Below are 17,041 nucleotides of genomic sequence, written 5' to 3'. Positions count from 1 at the left end.
GCCAGGTGTGAGTGTAGGATGGTGTGTGAGACAGCCAGGTGTGAGTGTAGGATGGTTTGTGAGACAGCCAGGTGTGAGTGTAGGATGCTGTGTGAGACAGACAGGTGAGAGTGTAGGATGCTGTGTGATACAGCCAGGTGTGAGTGTAGGATGGTGTGTGAAACAGCCAGGTGTGAGTGTAGGATGGTGTGTGAGACAGCCAGGTGTGAGTGTAGGATGCTGTGTGAGACAGACAGGTGAGAGTGTAGGATGGTGTGTGAAACAGCAAGGTGTGAGTGTAGGATGCTGCGTGAGACAGCCAGGTGAGAGTGTAGGATGGTGTGTGAGACAGCCAGGTGTGAGTGTAGGATGGTGTGTGAGACAGCCAGGTGAGAGTGTAGGATGGTGTGTGAAACAGCTAGGTGTGAGTGTAGGATGCTGCTTGAGACAGCCAGGTGTGAGTGTAGGATGATGTGTAAGACAGCCAGATGTGAGTGTAGGATGGTGTGTGAGACAGCCAGGTGTGAGTGTACGATGGTGTTTGAGACAGCCAAGTGTGAGTGTAGGATGAAGTGTGAGACAGCCAGGTGTGAGTGTAGGATGGTGTGTGAGACAGCCAGGTGTGAGTGTAGGATGGTGTGTGAGACAGCCAGGTGTGAGTGTAGGATGGTGTGTGAGACAGCCAGGTGTGAGTGTAGGATGCTGTGTGAGACAGCCAGGTGTGAGTGTAGGATGCTGTGTGAGACAGCCAGGTGTGAGTGTAGGATGGTGTGTGAGACAGCCAGGTGTGAGTGTAGGATGGTGTGCGAGACAGCCAGGTGTGAGTGTAGGATGGTGTGTGAGACAGCCAGGTGTGAGTGTAGGATGCTGTGTGAGACAGACAGGTGAGAGTGTAGGATGGTGTGTGAAACAGCAAGGTGTGAGTGTAGGATGCTGCGTGAGACAGCCAGGTGAGAGTGTAGGATGGTGTGTGAGACAGCCAGGTGTGAGTGTAGGATGGTGTGTGAGACAGCCAGGTGAGAGTGTAGGATGGTGTGTGAAACAGCTAGGTGTGAGTGTAGGATGCTGCGTGAGACAGCCAGGTGTGAGTGTAGGATGATGTGTAAGACAGCCAGATGTGAGTGTAGGATGGTGTGTGAGACAGCAAGGTGTGAGTGTAGGATGGTGTGTGAGACAGCCAGGTGTGAGTGTAGGATGGTGTGTGAGACAGCCAGGTGTGAGTGTAGGATGGTGTGTAAGACAGCCAGGTGTGAGTGTAGGATGGTGTGTGAGACAGCCAGGTGTGAGTGTAGGATGGTGTGTGAGACAGCCAGGTGTGAGTGTAGGATGGTGTGTGAGACAGCCGGGTGTGAGTGTAGGATGGTGTGTGAGACAGCCAGGTGTGAGTGTAGGATGGTGTGTGAGACAGCCAGGTGTGAGTGTAGGATGGTGTGCGAGACAGCCAGGTGTGAGTGTAGGATGGTGTGTGAGACAGCCAGGTGTGAGTGTAGGATGGTGTGTGAGACAGCCAGGTGTGAGTGTAGGATGGTGTGTGAGACAGCCAGGTGTGAGTGTAGGATGGTGTGCGAGACAGCCAGGTGTGAGTGTAGGATGGTGTGTGAGACAGCCAGGTGAGAGTGTAGGATGCTGTGTGAGACAGACAGGTGAGAGTGTAGGATGGTGTGTGAAACAGCAAGGTGTGAGTGTAGGATGCTGCGTGAGACAGCCAGGTGAGAGTGTAGGATGGTGTGTGAGACAGCCAGGTGTGAGTGTAGGATGGTGTGTGAGACAGCCAGGTGAGAGTGTAGGATGGTGTGTGAAACAGCTAGGTGTGAGTGTAGGATGCTGCCTGAGACAGCCAGGTGTGAGTGTAGGATGATGTGTAAGACAGCCAGATGTGAGTGTAGGATGGTGTGTGAGACAGCAAGGTGTGAGTGTAGGATGGTGTGTGAGACAGCCAGGTGTGAGTGTAGGATGGTGTGTGAGACAGCCAGGTGTGAGTGTAGGATGGTGTGTGAGACAGCCAGGTGTGAGTGTAGGATGGTGTGTGAGACAGCCAGGTGTGAGTGTAGGATGGTGTGTGAGACAGCCAGGTGTGAGTGTAGGATGGTGTGCGAGACAGCCAGGTGTGAGTGTAGGATGGTGTGTGAGACAGCCAGGTGTGAGTGTAGGATGCTGTGTGAGACAGACAGGTGAGAGTGTAGGATGGTGTGTGAAACAGCAAGGTGTGAGTGTAGGATGCTGTGTGTGACTGCCAGGTGTGAATGTAGGATGGTGTGTGAGACAGCCAGGTGTGAGTGTAGGATGGTGTGTGAGACAGCCAGGTGAGAGTGTAGGATGGTGTGTGAAACAGCTAGGTGTGAGTGTAGGATGCTGCGTGAGACAGCCAGGTGTGAGTGTAGGATGATGTGTAAGACAGGCAGATGTGAGTGTAGGATGGTGTGTGAGACAGCAAGGTGTGAGTGTAGGATGGTGTGTGAGACAGCCAGGTGTGAGTGTAGGATGGTGTGTGAGACAGCCAGGTGTGAGTGTAGGATGGTGTGTGAGACAGCCAGGTGTGAGTGTAGGATGGTGTGTGAGACAGCCAGGTGTGAGTGTAGGATGGTGTGTGAGACAGCCAGGTGTGAGTGTAGGATGGTGTGTGAGACAGCCGGGTGTGAGTGTAGGATGGTGTATGAGACAGCCAGGTGTGAGTGTAGGATGGTGTGTGAGACAGCCAGGTGTGAGTGTAGGATGGTGTGCGAGACAGCCAGGTGTGAGTGTAGGATGGTGTGTGAGACAGCCAGGTGTGAGTGTAGGATGGTGTGTGAGACAGCCAGGTGTGAGTGTAGGATGGTGTGTGAGACAGCCAGGTGTGAGTGTAGGATGGTGTGCGAGACAGCCAGGTGTGAGTGTAGGATGGTGTGTGAGACAGCCAGGTGTGAGTGTAGGATGCTGTGTGAGACAGGTGAGAGTGTAGGATGGTGTGTGAAACAGCAAGGTGTGAGTGTAGGATGCTGCGTGAGACAGCCAGGTGAGAGTGTAGGATGGTGTGTGAGACAGCCAGGTGTGAGTGTAGGATGGTGTGTGAGACAGCCAGGTGAGAGTGTAGGATGGTGTGTGAAACAGCTAGGTGTGAGTGTAGGATGCTGCCTGAGACAGCCAGGTGTGAGTGTAGGATGATGTGTAAGACAGCCAGATGTGAGTGTAGGATGGTGTGTGAGACATCAAGGTGTGAGTGTAGGATGGTGTGTGAGACAGCCAGGTGTGAGTGTAGGATGGTGTGTGAGACAGCCAGGTGTGAGTGTAGGATGGTGTGTGAGACAGCCAGGTGTGAGTGTAGGATGGTGTGTGAGACAGCCAGGTGTGAGTGTAGGATGGTGTGTGAGACAGCCAGGTGTGAGTGTAGGATGGTGTGTGAGACAGCCAGGTGTGAGTGTAGGATGGTGTGTGAGACAGCCGGGTGTGAGTGCAGGATGGTGTATGAGACAGCCAGGTGTGAGTGTAGGATGGTGTGTGAGACAGCCAGGTGTGAGTGTAGGATGGTGTGCGAGACAGCCAGGTGTGAGTGTAGGATGGTGTGTGAGACAGCCAGGTGTGAGTGTAGGATGGTGTGTGAGACAGCCAGGTGTGAGTGTAGGATGGTGTGTGAGACAGACAGGTGTGAGTGTAGGATGGTGTGTGAGACAGCCAGGTGTGAGTGTTGGATGGTGAGTGAGACAGCCAGGTATGAGTGTAGGATGCTGTGTGAGACAGCCAGGTGTGAGTGTAGGATGGTGTGTGAGACAGCCAGGTGTGAGTGTAGGATGGTGTGTGAGACAGCCAGGTGTGAGTGTAGGATGGTGTGTGAGACAGCCAGGTGTGAGTGTAGGATGGTGTGTGAGACAGCCAGGTGTGAGTGTAGGATGCTGTGTGAGACAGCCAGGTGTGAGTGTAGGATGGTGTGTGAGACAGCCAGGTGTGAGTGTAGGATGGTGTGTGAGACAGCCAGGTGTGAGTGTAGGATGGTGTGTGAGACAGCCAGGTGTGAGTGTAGGATGGTGTGTAGGATGGTGTGTGAGACAGCCAGGTGTGAGTGTAGGATGGTGTGTGAGACAGCCAGGTGTGAGTGTAGGATGGTGTGTGAGACAGCCAGGTGTGAGTGTAGGATGGTGTGTGAGACAGCCAGGTGTGAGTGTAGGATGGTGTGTGAGACAGCCAGGTGTGAGTGTAGGATGGTGTGTGAGACAGCCAGGTGTGAGTGTAGGATGGTGTGTGAGACAGCAGTCACCCCATACTCATCCTGTGGGTGGTAGTCACCCCATACCCATCCTGTGGGCGGTAGTCACCCCATACCCATCCTGTGGGTGGTAGTCTCCCCATACCCATCCTGTGGACGGTAGTCTCCCCATACCCATCCTGTGGGTGGTAGTCACCCCATACCCATCCTGTGGGTGGTAATCACCCCATACCCATCCTGTGGGTGGTAGCCTCTTCATACCCATCCTGTGGGCGGTAGTCACCCCATACTTATCCTGTGGGCGGTAGTCACCCCATACCCATCCTGTGGGCTATAGTCACCCCATATCCATCCTGTGGGTGGTAGTCACCCCATACCCATCCTGTGGGTGGTAGTCACACCATACCCATCCTGTGGGCGGTAGTCACTCCATACTCATCCTGTGGGTGGTAGTCACCCCATACCTATCCTGTGGGTGGTAGTCACCCCATACCCATCCTATGGGTGGTAGTCACCCCATACCCATCCTGTGGTGGTAGTCACCCCATACCCATCCTGTGGGTCCTAATCACCCCATACCCATCCTGTGGGTCCTAATCACCCCATACCCATCCTGTTGGTGGTAGTCACCCCATACCTATCCTGTGGGTCCTAATCACCCCATAACCATCCTGTGGGCGGTAGTCACCCCATACCCATCCTGTGGTGGTAGTCACCCCATGCCCATCCTGTGGGCGGTAGTCACCCCATACCCATCCTGTGGGCGGTAGTCACCCCATACCCATCCTGTGGTGGTAGTCACCACATACCCATCCTGTGGGTCCTAATCACCACATACCCATCCTGTGGGTGATAGTAACCCCATACCCATCCTGTGGGCGGTAGTCACACCATACCCATCCTGTGGGCGGTAGTCACCCCATAACTATCCTGTGAGTGGTAGTCACCCCATACCCATCCTGTGGGTGGTAGTCACCCCATACCCATCCTGTGGGTGGTAGTCACCCCATACCCATCCTGTGGGTGGTAGTCACCCCATACCCATCCTGTGGGTGGCAGTCACCCCATAACCATCCTGTGAGTGGCAGTCACCCCATACCCATCCTATGGTGGTAGCCACTCCATACCCATCCTGTGGGTAGTAGTCACCCCATACCCATCCTGTGGGTGGTAGTCACCCCATACCCATCCTGTGAGTGGTAGTCACCTTATACCCATCCTGTGGGTGGTAGTCACCCCATACCCATCCTGTGGGTGGTAGTCACCCCATACCCATCCTGTGATGGTAGTCACACCATACCCATCCTGTGGGTGGTAGTCACCCCATACCCATCCTGTGGGTGGTAGTCACCCCATACCCATCCTGTGGGTGGTAGTCACCCCATACCCATCCTGTGGTGGTAGTCACTCCATACCTATTTTGTGGGTGGTAGTCACCCCTTACCTATCCTGTGGGTGGTAGTCACCCCATACCCATCCTGTGGGTCCTAATCACCCCATACCCATCCTGTGGGTGGTAGTCACCCCATACCCATCCTGTGGGCGGTAGTCACTCCATACCCATCCTTTGGTGGTAGTCACCCCACACCCATCCTGTGGGTCCTAATCACCCCATACCCATCCTGTAGGTGGTAGTCACCCCATACCCATCCTGTGGGTGGTAGTCACCCCATACCCATCCTGTGATGGTAGTCACACCATACCCATCCTGTTGGTGGTAGTCACCCCATACCCATCCTGTGGGTGGTAGTCACCCCATACCCATCCTGTGATTGGTAGTCACCCCATACCCATCCTGTGGTGCTAGTCACTCCATACCTATCCTGTGGGTGGTAGTCACCCCATACCTATCCTGTGGGTGGTAGTCACCCCATACCCATCCTGTGGGCGGTAGTCACCCCATACCCATCCTGTGGTGGTAGTCACCCCATACCCATCCTGTGGTGGTAGTCACCCCATACCCATCCTGTGGGTGGTAGTCACCCCATACCCATCCTGTGGTGGTAGTCACCCCATACCCATCCTGTGGTGGTAGTCATTCCATACCCATCCTGTGGGTGGTAGTCACCCCATACCCATCCTGTGGGTGGTAGTCACCCCATACCCAACCTGTGGATGTAGCCACCCCATTCCCATCCTGTCTGTGGTAGTCACCCCATACCCATCCTGTGGGTGGTAGTCACCCCATACCCATCCTGTGGTGGTAGTCACACCATACCCATCCTGTGGTAGTAGTCACCCCATACACATCCTGTGGGCGGTAGTCGCACCATACCCATCCTGTGGTGGTAATCACCCCATACCCATCCTGTGGGTGGTAGTCACACCATCCCCATCCTGTGGTGGTAGTCACCCCATACCCATCCTGTGGGTGGTAGTCACACCATCCCCATCCTGTGGTGGTAGTCACCCCATACCCATGCTGTGGGTGGTAGTCACCCCATACCCATCCTGTGGGCGGTAGTCACCCCATACCCATCCTGTGGGTGGTAGTCACCCCATACCCATCCTGTGGGTGGTAGTCACCCCATACCCATCCTGTGGGTGGTAGTCACTCCATACCTATCCTGTGGGTGGTAGTCACCCCATACCTATCCTGTGGGTGGTAGTCACCCCATACCTATCCTGTGGGCGGTAGTCACCCCATACCCATCCTGTGGTGGTAGTCACCCCATACCCATCCTGTGGGTCCTAATCACCCCATACCCATCCTGTGGGTGGTAGTCACCCCATACCCATCCTGTGGGCGGTAGTCACCCCATACCCATCCTGTGGTGGTAGTCACCCCATACCCATCCTGTGGGCGGTAGTCACCCCATACCCATCCTGTGGTGGTAGTCACCCCATACCCATCCTGTAAGTCCTAATCACCCCATACCCATCCTGTGGGTGGTAGTCACCCCATACCCATCCTGTGGTGGTAGTCATCCCATACCCATCCTGTGATGGTAGTCACCCCATACCCATCCTGTGGGTCCTAATCACCCCATAACCATCCTGTGGGCGGTAGTCACCCCATACCCATCCTGTGGTGGTAGTCACCCCATACCCATCCTGTGGGTGGTAGTCACCCCATACCCATCCTGTGGTGGTAGTCACCCCATACCCATCCTGTGGTGGTAGTCACCCCATACCCATCCTGTGGGCGGTAGTCACCCCATACCCATCCTGTGGTGGTAGTCACCCCATACCCATCCTGTGGGTGGTAGTCACCCCATACCCATCCTGTGGGTGGTAGTCACCCCATTCCCATCCTGTGGGTGGTAGTCACCCCATACCCATCCTGTGGTGGTAGTCACCCCATACCCATCCTGTGGGTCCTAATCACCCCATAACCATCCTGTGGGCGGTAGTCACCCCATACCCATCCTGTGGTGGTAGTCACCCCATACCCATCCTGTGGGTGGTAGTCACCCCATACCCATCCTGTGGTGGTAGTCACCCCATACCCATCCTGTGGGTGGTAGTCACCCCATACCCATCCTGTGGTGGTAGTCACCCCATACCCATCCTGTGGTTGGTAGTCACCCCATACCCATCCTGTGATGGTAGTCACCCCATACCCATCCTGTGGTGGTAGTCACCCCATACCCATCCTGTGGTGGTAGTCACCCCATTCCCATGCTGTGGTGGTAGTCACCCCATACCCATTTTGTGGGTGGTAGTCACACCATACCCATCCTGTGGGTGGTAGTCACCCCATACCCATCCTGTGGTGGTAGTCACCCCATACCCATCCTGTGGTGGTAGTCACACCATACCCATCCTGTGGGTGGTAGTCACCCCATACCCATCCTGTGGGTGGTAGTCACCCCATACCCATCCTGTGGTGGTAGTCACCCCATACCCATCCTGTGGTGGTAGTCACCCCATACCCATCCTGTGGTGGTAGTCACCCCATACCCATCCTGTGGTGGTAGTCACCCCATACCCATCCTGTGGTGGTAGTCACCCCATACCCATCCTGTGGTGGTAGCCACCTCATACCCATCCTGTGGTGGTAGTCACCCCATACCCATCCTGTGGTGGTAGTCACCCCATACCCATCCTGTGGTGGTAGTCACCCCATACCCATCCTGTGGTGGTAGTCACCCCATACCCATCCTGTGGTGGTAGTCACCCCATACCCATCCTGTGGTGGTAGTCACCCCATTCTCATCCTGTGGTGGTAGTCACCCCATACCCATCCTCTGGTGGTAGTCACCCCATACCCATCCTCTGGTGGTAGTCACCCCATACCCATCCTGTGGTGGTAGTCACCCCATACCCATCCTGTGGTGGTAGTCACCCCATACCCATCCTGTGGTGGTAGTCACCCCATACCCATCCTCTGGTGGTAGTCACCCCATACCCATCCTGTGGTGGTAGTCACCCCATACCCATCCTGTGGTGGTAGTCACCCCATACCCATCCTGTGGTGGTAGTCACCCCATACCCATCCTGTGGTGGTAGCCACCTCATACCCATCCTGTGGTGGTAGTCACCCCATACCCATCCTGTGGTGGTAGTCACCCCATACCCATCCTGTGGGTGGTAGTCACCCTATACCCATCCTGTGGTGGTAGTCACCCCATACCCATCCTGTGGTGGTAGTCACCCCATACCCATCCTGTGGTGGTAGTCACCCCATACCCATCCTGTGGTGGTAGTCACCCCATACCCATCCTGTGGTGGTAGCCACCCCATACCCATCCTGTGGTAGTAGTCACACCATACCCATCCTGTGGTGGTAGTCACCCCATACCCATCCTGTGGTGGTAGTCAGAAGATTAGAGGTACATAATGGGTCCAGGGAGTTGACCCCAAAGTTATGATAGCTGAACTATTTACAAAGGTTATGACCTCCAGGTAGATGTGGTCACAATCATGGCAAGTTACAAAGGTATTTACAGATTACAGAGGTACATCTCTGGCTCCTCCATCTTCCCTTAATTTTAAACTCTACACAACACTCTTCATAACAAACTCATTAAACTCTCAACACTGACTTAAACCAATTTATAGTGTTTTATTAATACTAGCGTAATTTATTACAATAAACTCTATAATATTAAACAGACACAGAATAATGATATAATGCACTTACTTTAATCTAAGTAAAATGTCTAGAGAAAACATTGGAACAAGCTGAACAAAAGAACATCAACAAGCGTGAGTCTTCAAATTATAAATACTTTTCATTATAGATCATTTTTACACTATCATTATTAATGATTGCTAATGTTGCACTTATATTCACTATGACTCACAATGATTATCCTCGTTATTTCAGAGATAAAGGATAATGTTTATACACTGCATGCGACTATTAAGAGGTTTGGTAGCTATCTTACACAGCATTCCACAGGTGTGTGTGATGTTACCAGATTGTCTTCATTGTATCATATTCTGCCATATATGTATCAGTAATATATATGTAACAAAATTTGGACTGGTATTCACGGTCATGATTTTTCTTATTGGTAACACAAACGCATGCACGCACACATGGATATACAAATGACACACACACACACACACACACACACACACACACACACACACACACACACACACACACACACACACACACACACACACACACACACACACACACACACACACACACACACACACACACACACACATAGTAGCAACCAGCGAAGACGCAGGGCCAGGAGCTGTATCTTGACCCTTGCAACCACATATAGGTGTGTATACACACATGCACGTAGAGATACGACAAAGCTCATGGAGCAGGGAAACAGTGTACCTAGTAGCAACTAGCGAAGAAGTGGGGCCAGGAGCTGTGAATCGACCCCTGCAACCACAAATAGGCGAGTACACACACACATACACGCGTGCACCATGCCCTAACGTCATGGAGAAGTGTTTTAATTCTGTTTTTGTTCTACAGGTTTGAGAAACGACAACACAAGCAGATGCGCAGGACTCAGTTCCTAGAGACTCCAGTATACTGCTGTATGGAGGGAACGTGATGGCAGGTTTGAATCTTATGTGAATCTTCCTTAAACTATGCGCACAGTGATCAGTGGCGCTCCACTTGAAGTCAGGAACCAGCCACAGGTGAACTCGAACCATATTCAGGTGATCCGCGATCTGCCCCAGGTGACGTGCCCATCGCAGGAAAACTGTCACCAGTTGCAGGTGTCCTGTACAGAGTCCCGGAGGTCTGAGTGCTCAGACAAGCGGGTGTCCTTCAGTAAGGACATTGGGGTGAAACACATTCCGCGGGGTGTACAAAAATCCCAGGTTTCAGTTCGCTTGAGCCCTCAACGTGACGAATGGGACAATTGCTCACAGGTGCTCCACAAGCCCGTCTCTTCACAAGAGCTAGAGCAGCAAGCCAAGCATCTGGTCAAACTGCTCAACCACGTCAACTCTGGCGTTAAAACTAGCTCCTTTGGCCGCCTTCCCATGAACAAGAACAGCACTGCAAACAAACTGAACGACAACACATTCAACAACGTCCTCTTCAACAGTGTCAAGAACAATAAGAAAACCAAACTGGTACATGGGGAGAATCGTGGACAGCCACGGGATCCACCTGACTCCCGTACTGTTAATCCCATTAACAGGAAGATTAAAAGGAACTCGAATGGAATTCATGCCCATCACCCATTTCCTAACAGCGGCTTGCTAGCCCAACGGCACAGATCTGCTGACCATTTACCTGACAATAAAGTAGAAGAGTTCCCACACCTGTCTCGCCGTGCCCTTCATTTGACCCCTCGTCACTTGTTGCCCGACCTTGGCACCCCTCACTCTAACAGGAAAGGTTCTGGCCAACGGGAGAATAATTCTCTCCGTGATGAGAGCAACACCAACTTGAGTAGGAAAGCGCCAGTTACGGCCTACATGTCAGCAGATAATCTTGCTAACGGAAGCAGACATGGCATCGGTAGCCATCTGCAAGGGTTCAAGTCCGTGGAGCACCTCCAGTCAGTGGCAGTCTCTGAAACAAGCGAGACTCATGACCAGCAGACACCGAGCAAATTCCGCGTGAGAAAAATTATTAAGAAATTCAACCAGAATTCTGAGGAAATGCATCGTCAGCCTTTAACAGAAGTGAAGAAAATGAATCCAGGCCAGCGGGGAATACTTGAGCCCAGTCGCTACCACAACCACAATAATAACCAACCCTTTAGCTATACAGGCAAAACACCCCTGGCGTCCGTGCAGGCAGTGAGGAGGCTCTCCCCGTCCCGAATTACCGGTCACCATACCCCGACCCATGAAGCTCCTATCTATGCTCAGGTCAACAAGAAAAAAGGACACCCACCCCATGCAAGCTGCTGGAGTAAAACAGATAAAAACTGTGACAGCTTGCACCAGGGAAGAGAGTACTCTGCCAAGATCATCATTACTGAAGACGACCATGAAAATCATTTTTCCTCTTACTACCACCCCTACGACGACCCTCTCCTTAACCAGCCTCGAAGAAACCAGTATCAGGACGACAACAACTGCGACACCTGTGAGACCTACCAGACTCCAGAGGACAATGTGAGGCGTCTGATCCACGACAAACGGGAGGAGTGCAAAGAACACTCTGGCAATGATATTAAGATGTCAACAGTATCTGTGCAGACAGAAGTGCTGCCCATAGCTCAAACCCAAACACAACTATGTGACCGCAAGAACCCTGCGATAATGCCCACACTACACTCCACCCACAACAAAATGACCATTCAAAAGCAAACATTAAGGCAACAGAAGCAGCAGCAACCCAGTAACCGTCAGTCAAAAACGCAGAACCAATTCCAGAACCAGGAGCAGAAGCGAGGTCACAAAGTTAGCTACAATAACTTGACCTCCACCACTCTCGTACGTCAGGTTAACCACGATTTAGGAAAAATCAATCATTCTCCTCCAGCGCCAGGAATTTCCAGTTCCAACCAACAAAGCCAGGATACAGTACCACTTCCTTCTGACACTTCCAACTCCAGGGAAGAGTGCTGGGGAAGTATGATTAACCCACTGGCCCAGATCAAGGACCAGATGACGCAGTGTGAGAATCTGCAAGAGGAAGAGATTACAGAACTGACTCGATGGAGAGGACCACAACTCCAAAAGAACACCACTATGCCCTGCCAAGCTGAAGAGATGACGCCTCGGACACTCAACGAGGTGGATTCTCTTAGTCCCGTCATGGAGGTTACAAACAAGAAATCTCCTGTGGTCTCCAACAAGGAACGGTCGACTACCACTTCAGTGATCTCCAGCCAAAGGCTTCGGCATACAGAGACCATAACAGAGCATCAACACACCCCCAGCAAATCCGTTACTGAGCAGTACATACCTCGCAAACCTGTCATGGGTCACCAAGATGATGAACCTGACAAGACCAGTCTCTCAAAGTCACAGAATCAAGACAAGAACAATACCTTCCCTGAGGAAACACCTGAACATACAGACCATCTCACTTTGAAGAATAAGAACAGCAAATTAGAGAACAAAAAGAACAACCTGAAGAAGGAACAGGTCAGCAAAACAGCCACTAAACAAAAAGAAAAGAGGAAAAAAATAAAAATCAGTTTATTATTCGACCCTCGGCTGAAGAATGAACCTGGTGTGGATCCACTAGCCAACTTTACGGAATTCCACGGGGCGTCTTCCGACGAGGAGGCATCGCCGCTCGATGCGACGCCACAAAAGGTGAAGCATGGCCAGTTGAACACAACTTGTGAGAGATCCTACAGCTCCTACAAAAAGAAGTGTCGTGATTCCAGGAACCCCTGGGATTCTCACGACAACTGCAGACACTCATGTGGCAACCAGTATCCCAGGGACGACTCGCCCATTGATCAGTGTAATTATGGCAACTGTGATGACGAATCAGTAGACAAAAGGGATGGCCATAGGTCACCAAACAGCATGCCAGGTCGTAGTCTGAGCGACAAGTATCGAACGGGACTCTTGTATGATCCTTCTGGAGACCACTATCAGGACCATCACCACCACCACAAGCACCACCATCAGGACCATCACCACCAGGATGACCACCATCAAAACGACCCCCACAAGTACATCAATCTTCCACAGCCCCAACTTCAGGCAGCCTCTGAGGTACTCTTAAGTTTATTAGACTTAATATCAGTTCCATGTGAATCATTAAAGACTACAATTCTCGCACACTACCATAAAAAAAAGATTTATATCACTATTATGTAAGAAAGACACTTGTGTGATTATCAAGACATTTACTGAGATTACTTTCCAGTAAAAGTAGGCCTTAGACACGAATGTGTGATGTCACCATGGTTGTTTAACATATTTATAAATGGGGTTTTAAAAAAGTAAATGCTAGGGTGTAGGGGAGAGGGTTGGGATTAAAATATGCGGAATCTAATACAAAACGGGAATTAGCACAGTTATTTTTTGCTGATGATACTGTGCTTTTGGAAGATTCTGAAGTGAAGTCATAAAGGTTAGTGGACTAGTTTAGCGAATTTAGGAGGGTGTGTAATGGAAGCTGAAAGCGAACACAGATAAGAGTAAGGTGATGAGGCTATCAAACGAGTTAGATAAGGAAAAATTGAATATCAGATGGGAAAAAGTGAATGTGTTCAGATATTTGGGAGTTAACTTGTCAGCAGATGGGTTTATGAAGGACGAGGTAAACCATAGAGGTGATGAAGGGAAAAAGGTGGATGGCTCATTGAGGTATCTGTTCAGACAGAACGTTATCCATGGAGGTAAAGATGGGAATATATGAGAGTAGAGTGATAACGAGGAGGAGGCTGAAGGCAGTGGAGATATCGTGCCTGAGGGCAATGTGTGGTGTAAATATTATGAAGAGAATTCAGTGTGTGAAAATTAGGATGTGTGGAGTTGCGAAAAGGATTGTCCAGAGGTCTGAGAAAGGGTTGTTAATGTGGTTTAGTCATTTAGAGAAGATGGAGCAAAATAGAATGACTTGGAGGATGTATAAATCTGTAGTGGAGGGAAGGCATGGTAAAGATCGTCCTAGGAAAGGATGGAGGGGGTAAAGGAGGTTTTGTGTGAAAGGGGCTTGGACATACAGCAGGCATGTGTGAGTGTGTTAGGAGTAAGTGGAGACAGATGGTTTTTGGAACTTGATGAGCTATTGGAGTGTAAGGTAATATTTTGTGAAGGGATTCAGTGAAACTGGTTAGCCAGACTTGAGTCCTGGAGATAGGAAGGACAGTGCCTGCACTCTAAAGGACGGGTTTGAGATATTTACTGCTTAGAGGAACATCTAAACTGTCGTATCTGCGAGCCTCTGGCAAGACAGTGATAGTGTACATGATGGTAAAAGTGTTTCTTATTCGGGTCACCATGCCAGCGTATAAAAAATAGTGAACATCCAAGTGCTTGACAAAATTAAGATGTTCACTATGTTTTCACTAAGTTCACTATGTTCACTACTGACCCGTACAAGGCAGGTCCTTATCAAAACCACCACTACCCAAAGCTATCCCCTTGTGGGATCCTCTTCAGTGGATATATAAGTGAAATGAGAACAAGAGTATATAGGGAAGGTTGCACCTCACCTCGTCCATGTAAGTGGAGGGAAGAGACAAGCAGTGAGTGGGTGAGAAAACAGGTCCTGAAGTGAAGCAGTAGGATAATTCAGCCATTTTTTCAACATGTCAGCAACAACAATCACAACATTAATTGGGAAGTTGTCACCATCAAACACAAATCACACTGCAGCTACAAACGCAAAATCATAGAATCTGACCTCTTAGCTGCCACCCCCAATTTCAACATCTCACAGGAACAATGGAAACCAGACGTTATTTCAGAATTCGCCACCAAGAATTACATAGCAGCACCCAACCTAATGTAGAACGACAGCACAGCATCAGGAATTACACAGCACAAAGGAACTTCCCACCCAAATATTTAGATTCACTACAGGACCTGTCTTCTTTACCCACCCACTGCTTGACACATCAGGTGCCCAGTACCACTGGACACGTCACCACTGATGCCAGCACAGACGTGGCAATGGAAGCTACACGACTAATTTCATTCTTCTCCCATTGGAAATATCAGCCTTCACGAGCATCCACGAACGAATTGTTTTAAGCATATAACATTACTGCAACTGGTGCTTCCCCAGGAATAGGATAATAGTTACCTTCCATTTTACAGGTGGTGTACAACCCCTGCGGGTTTTGGGGTTCCCTGTTCACACAATAATTACCTCCTATTTCTTGGGTATTATATGATCCTGTAAGTTTAGTCTATATTTATAATTATAATAATATTAATTATTACCTTCCATTCCTTAAGTGCTGTATGTTCCTATGTGCTTAACACTTCCCCAGTGTTAACTATGTGCTTAACACTTCCCCAGTGTTAACTATGTGCTTAACACTTCCCCAGTGTTCACTATGTGCTTAACACTTCCCCAGTGTTCACTATGTGCTTAACACTTCTCCAGTGTTAACTATGTGCTTAACACTTCTACAGTGTTAACTATGTGCTTAACACTTCCCCAGTGTTAACTATGTGCTTAACACTTCTCCAGTGTTAACTATGTGCTTAACACTTCTACACTGTTAACTATGTGCTTAACACTTCTACAGTGTTAACTATGTGCTTAACACTTCCCCAGTGTTAACTATGTGCTTAACACTTCTCCAGTGTTAACTATGTGCTTAACACTTCTACACTGTTAACTATGTGCTTAACACTTCTACACTGTTAACTATGTGCTTAACACTTCTACAGTGTTCACTATGTGCTTAACACTTCCCCAGTGTTAACTATGTGCTTAACACTTCCCCAGTGTTAACTATGTGCTTAACACTTCCCCAGTGTTAACTATGTGCTTAACACTTCCCCAGTGTTAACTATGTGCTTAACACTTCTCCAGTGTTAACTATGTGCTTAACACTTCCCCAGTGTTAACTATGTGCTTAACACTTCTCCAGTGTTAACTATGTGCTTAACACTTCTCCAGTGTTAACTATGTGCTTAACACTTCTACAGTGTTCACTATGTGCTTAACACTTCCCCAGTGTTAACTATGTGCTTAACACTTCCCCAGTGTTAACTATGTGCTTAACACTTCCCCAGTGTTAACTATGTGCTTAACACTTCTCCAGTGTTAACTATGTGCTTAACACTTCTACACTGTTAACTATGTGCTTAACACTTCTACAGTGTTCACTATGTGCTTAACACTTCCCCAGTGTTAACTATGTGCTTAACACTTCCCCAGTGTTAACTATGTGCTTAACACTTCCCCAGTGTTAACTATGTGCTTAACACTTCCCCAGTGTTAACTATGTGCTTAACACTTCCCCAGTGTTAACTATGTGCTTAACACTTCCCCAGTGTTAACTATGTGCTTAACACTTCCCCAGTGTTAACTATGTGCTTAACACTTCTCCAGTGTTAACTATGTGCTTAACACTTCTCCAGTGTTCACTATGTGCTTAACACTTCCCCAGTGTTAACTATGTGCTTAACACTTCCCCAGTGTTCACTATGTGCTTAACACTTCTCCAGTGTTAACTATGTGTTTAACACTTCCCCAGTGTTAACTATGTGCTTAACACTTCCCCAGTGTTAACTATGTGCTTAACACTTCCCCAGTGTTAACTATGTGCTTAACACTTCCCCAGTGTTAACTATGTGCTTAACACTTCCCCAGTGTTAACTATGTGCTTAACACTTCCCCAGTGTTAACTATGTGCTTAACACTTCCCCAGTGTTAACTGTGCTTAACACTTCCCCAGTGTTAACTATGTGCTTAACACTTCCCCAGTGTTAACTATGTGCTTAACACTTCCCCAGTGTTAACTATGTGCTTAACACTTCTCCAGTGTTAACTATGTGCTTAACACTTCCCCAGTGTTAACTATGTGCTTAACACTTCTCCAGTGTTAACTATGTGCTTAACAC

General features: G+C 49.6%; 1 protein-coding gene across 1 annotated transcript in view; it reads left to right on the top strand.

Moving 5' to 3' along the window:
- LOC128700842 (uncharacterized) overlaps positions 1-17,041 on the top strand; it is a 232,631-nt gene that overhangs the window by 206,896 nt on the left and 8,694 nt on the right. The window contains exon 2 of the mRNA XM_070104770.1: positions 10,053-13,225. Within this exon, the coding sequence (XP_069960871.1) occupies positions 10,172-13,225 (3,054 nt within the window). The 5' untranslated portion in view covers positions 10,053-10,171. The remainder of the gene's footprint in view (positions 1-10,052; positions 13,226-17,041) is intronic.

Source organism: Cherax quadricarinatus, chromosome 94 (assembly GCF_038502225.1).
Source record: "Cherax quadricarinatus isolate ZL_2023a chromosome 94, ASM3850222v1, whole genome shotgun sequence".
Taxonomy (NCBI): Eukaryota; Metazoa; Arthropoda; class Malacostraca; order Decapoda; family Parastacidae; genus Cherax; species Cherax quadricarinatus.
This window is presented reverse-complemented; position numbering and strand designations above follow the sequence as displayed.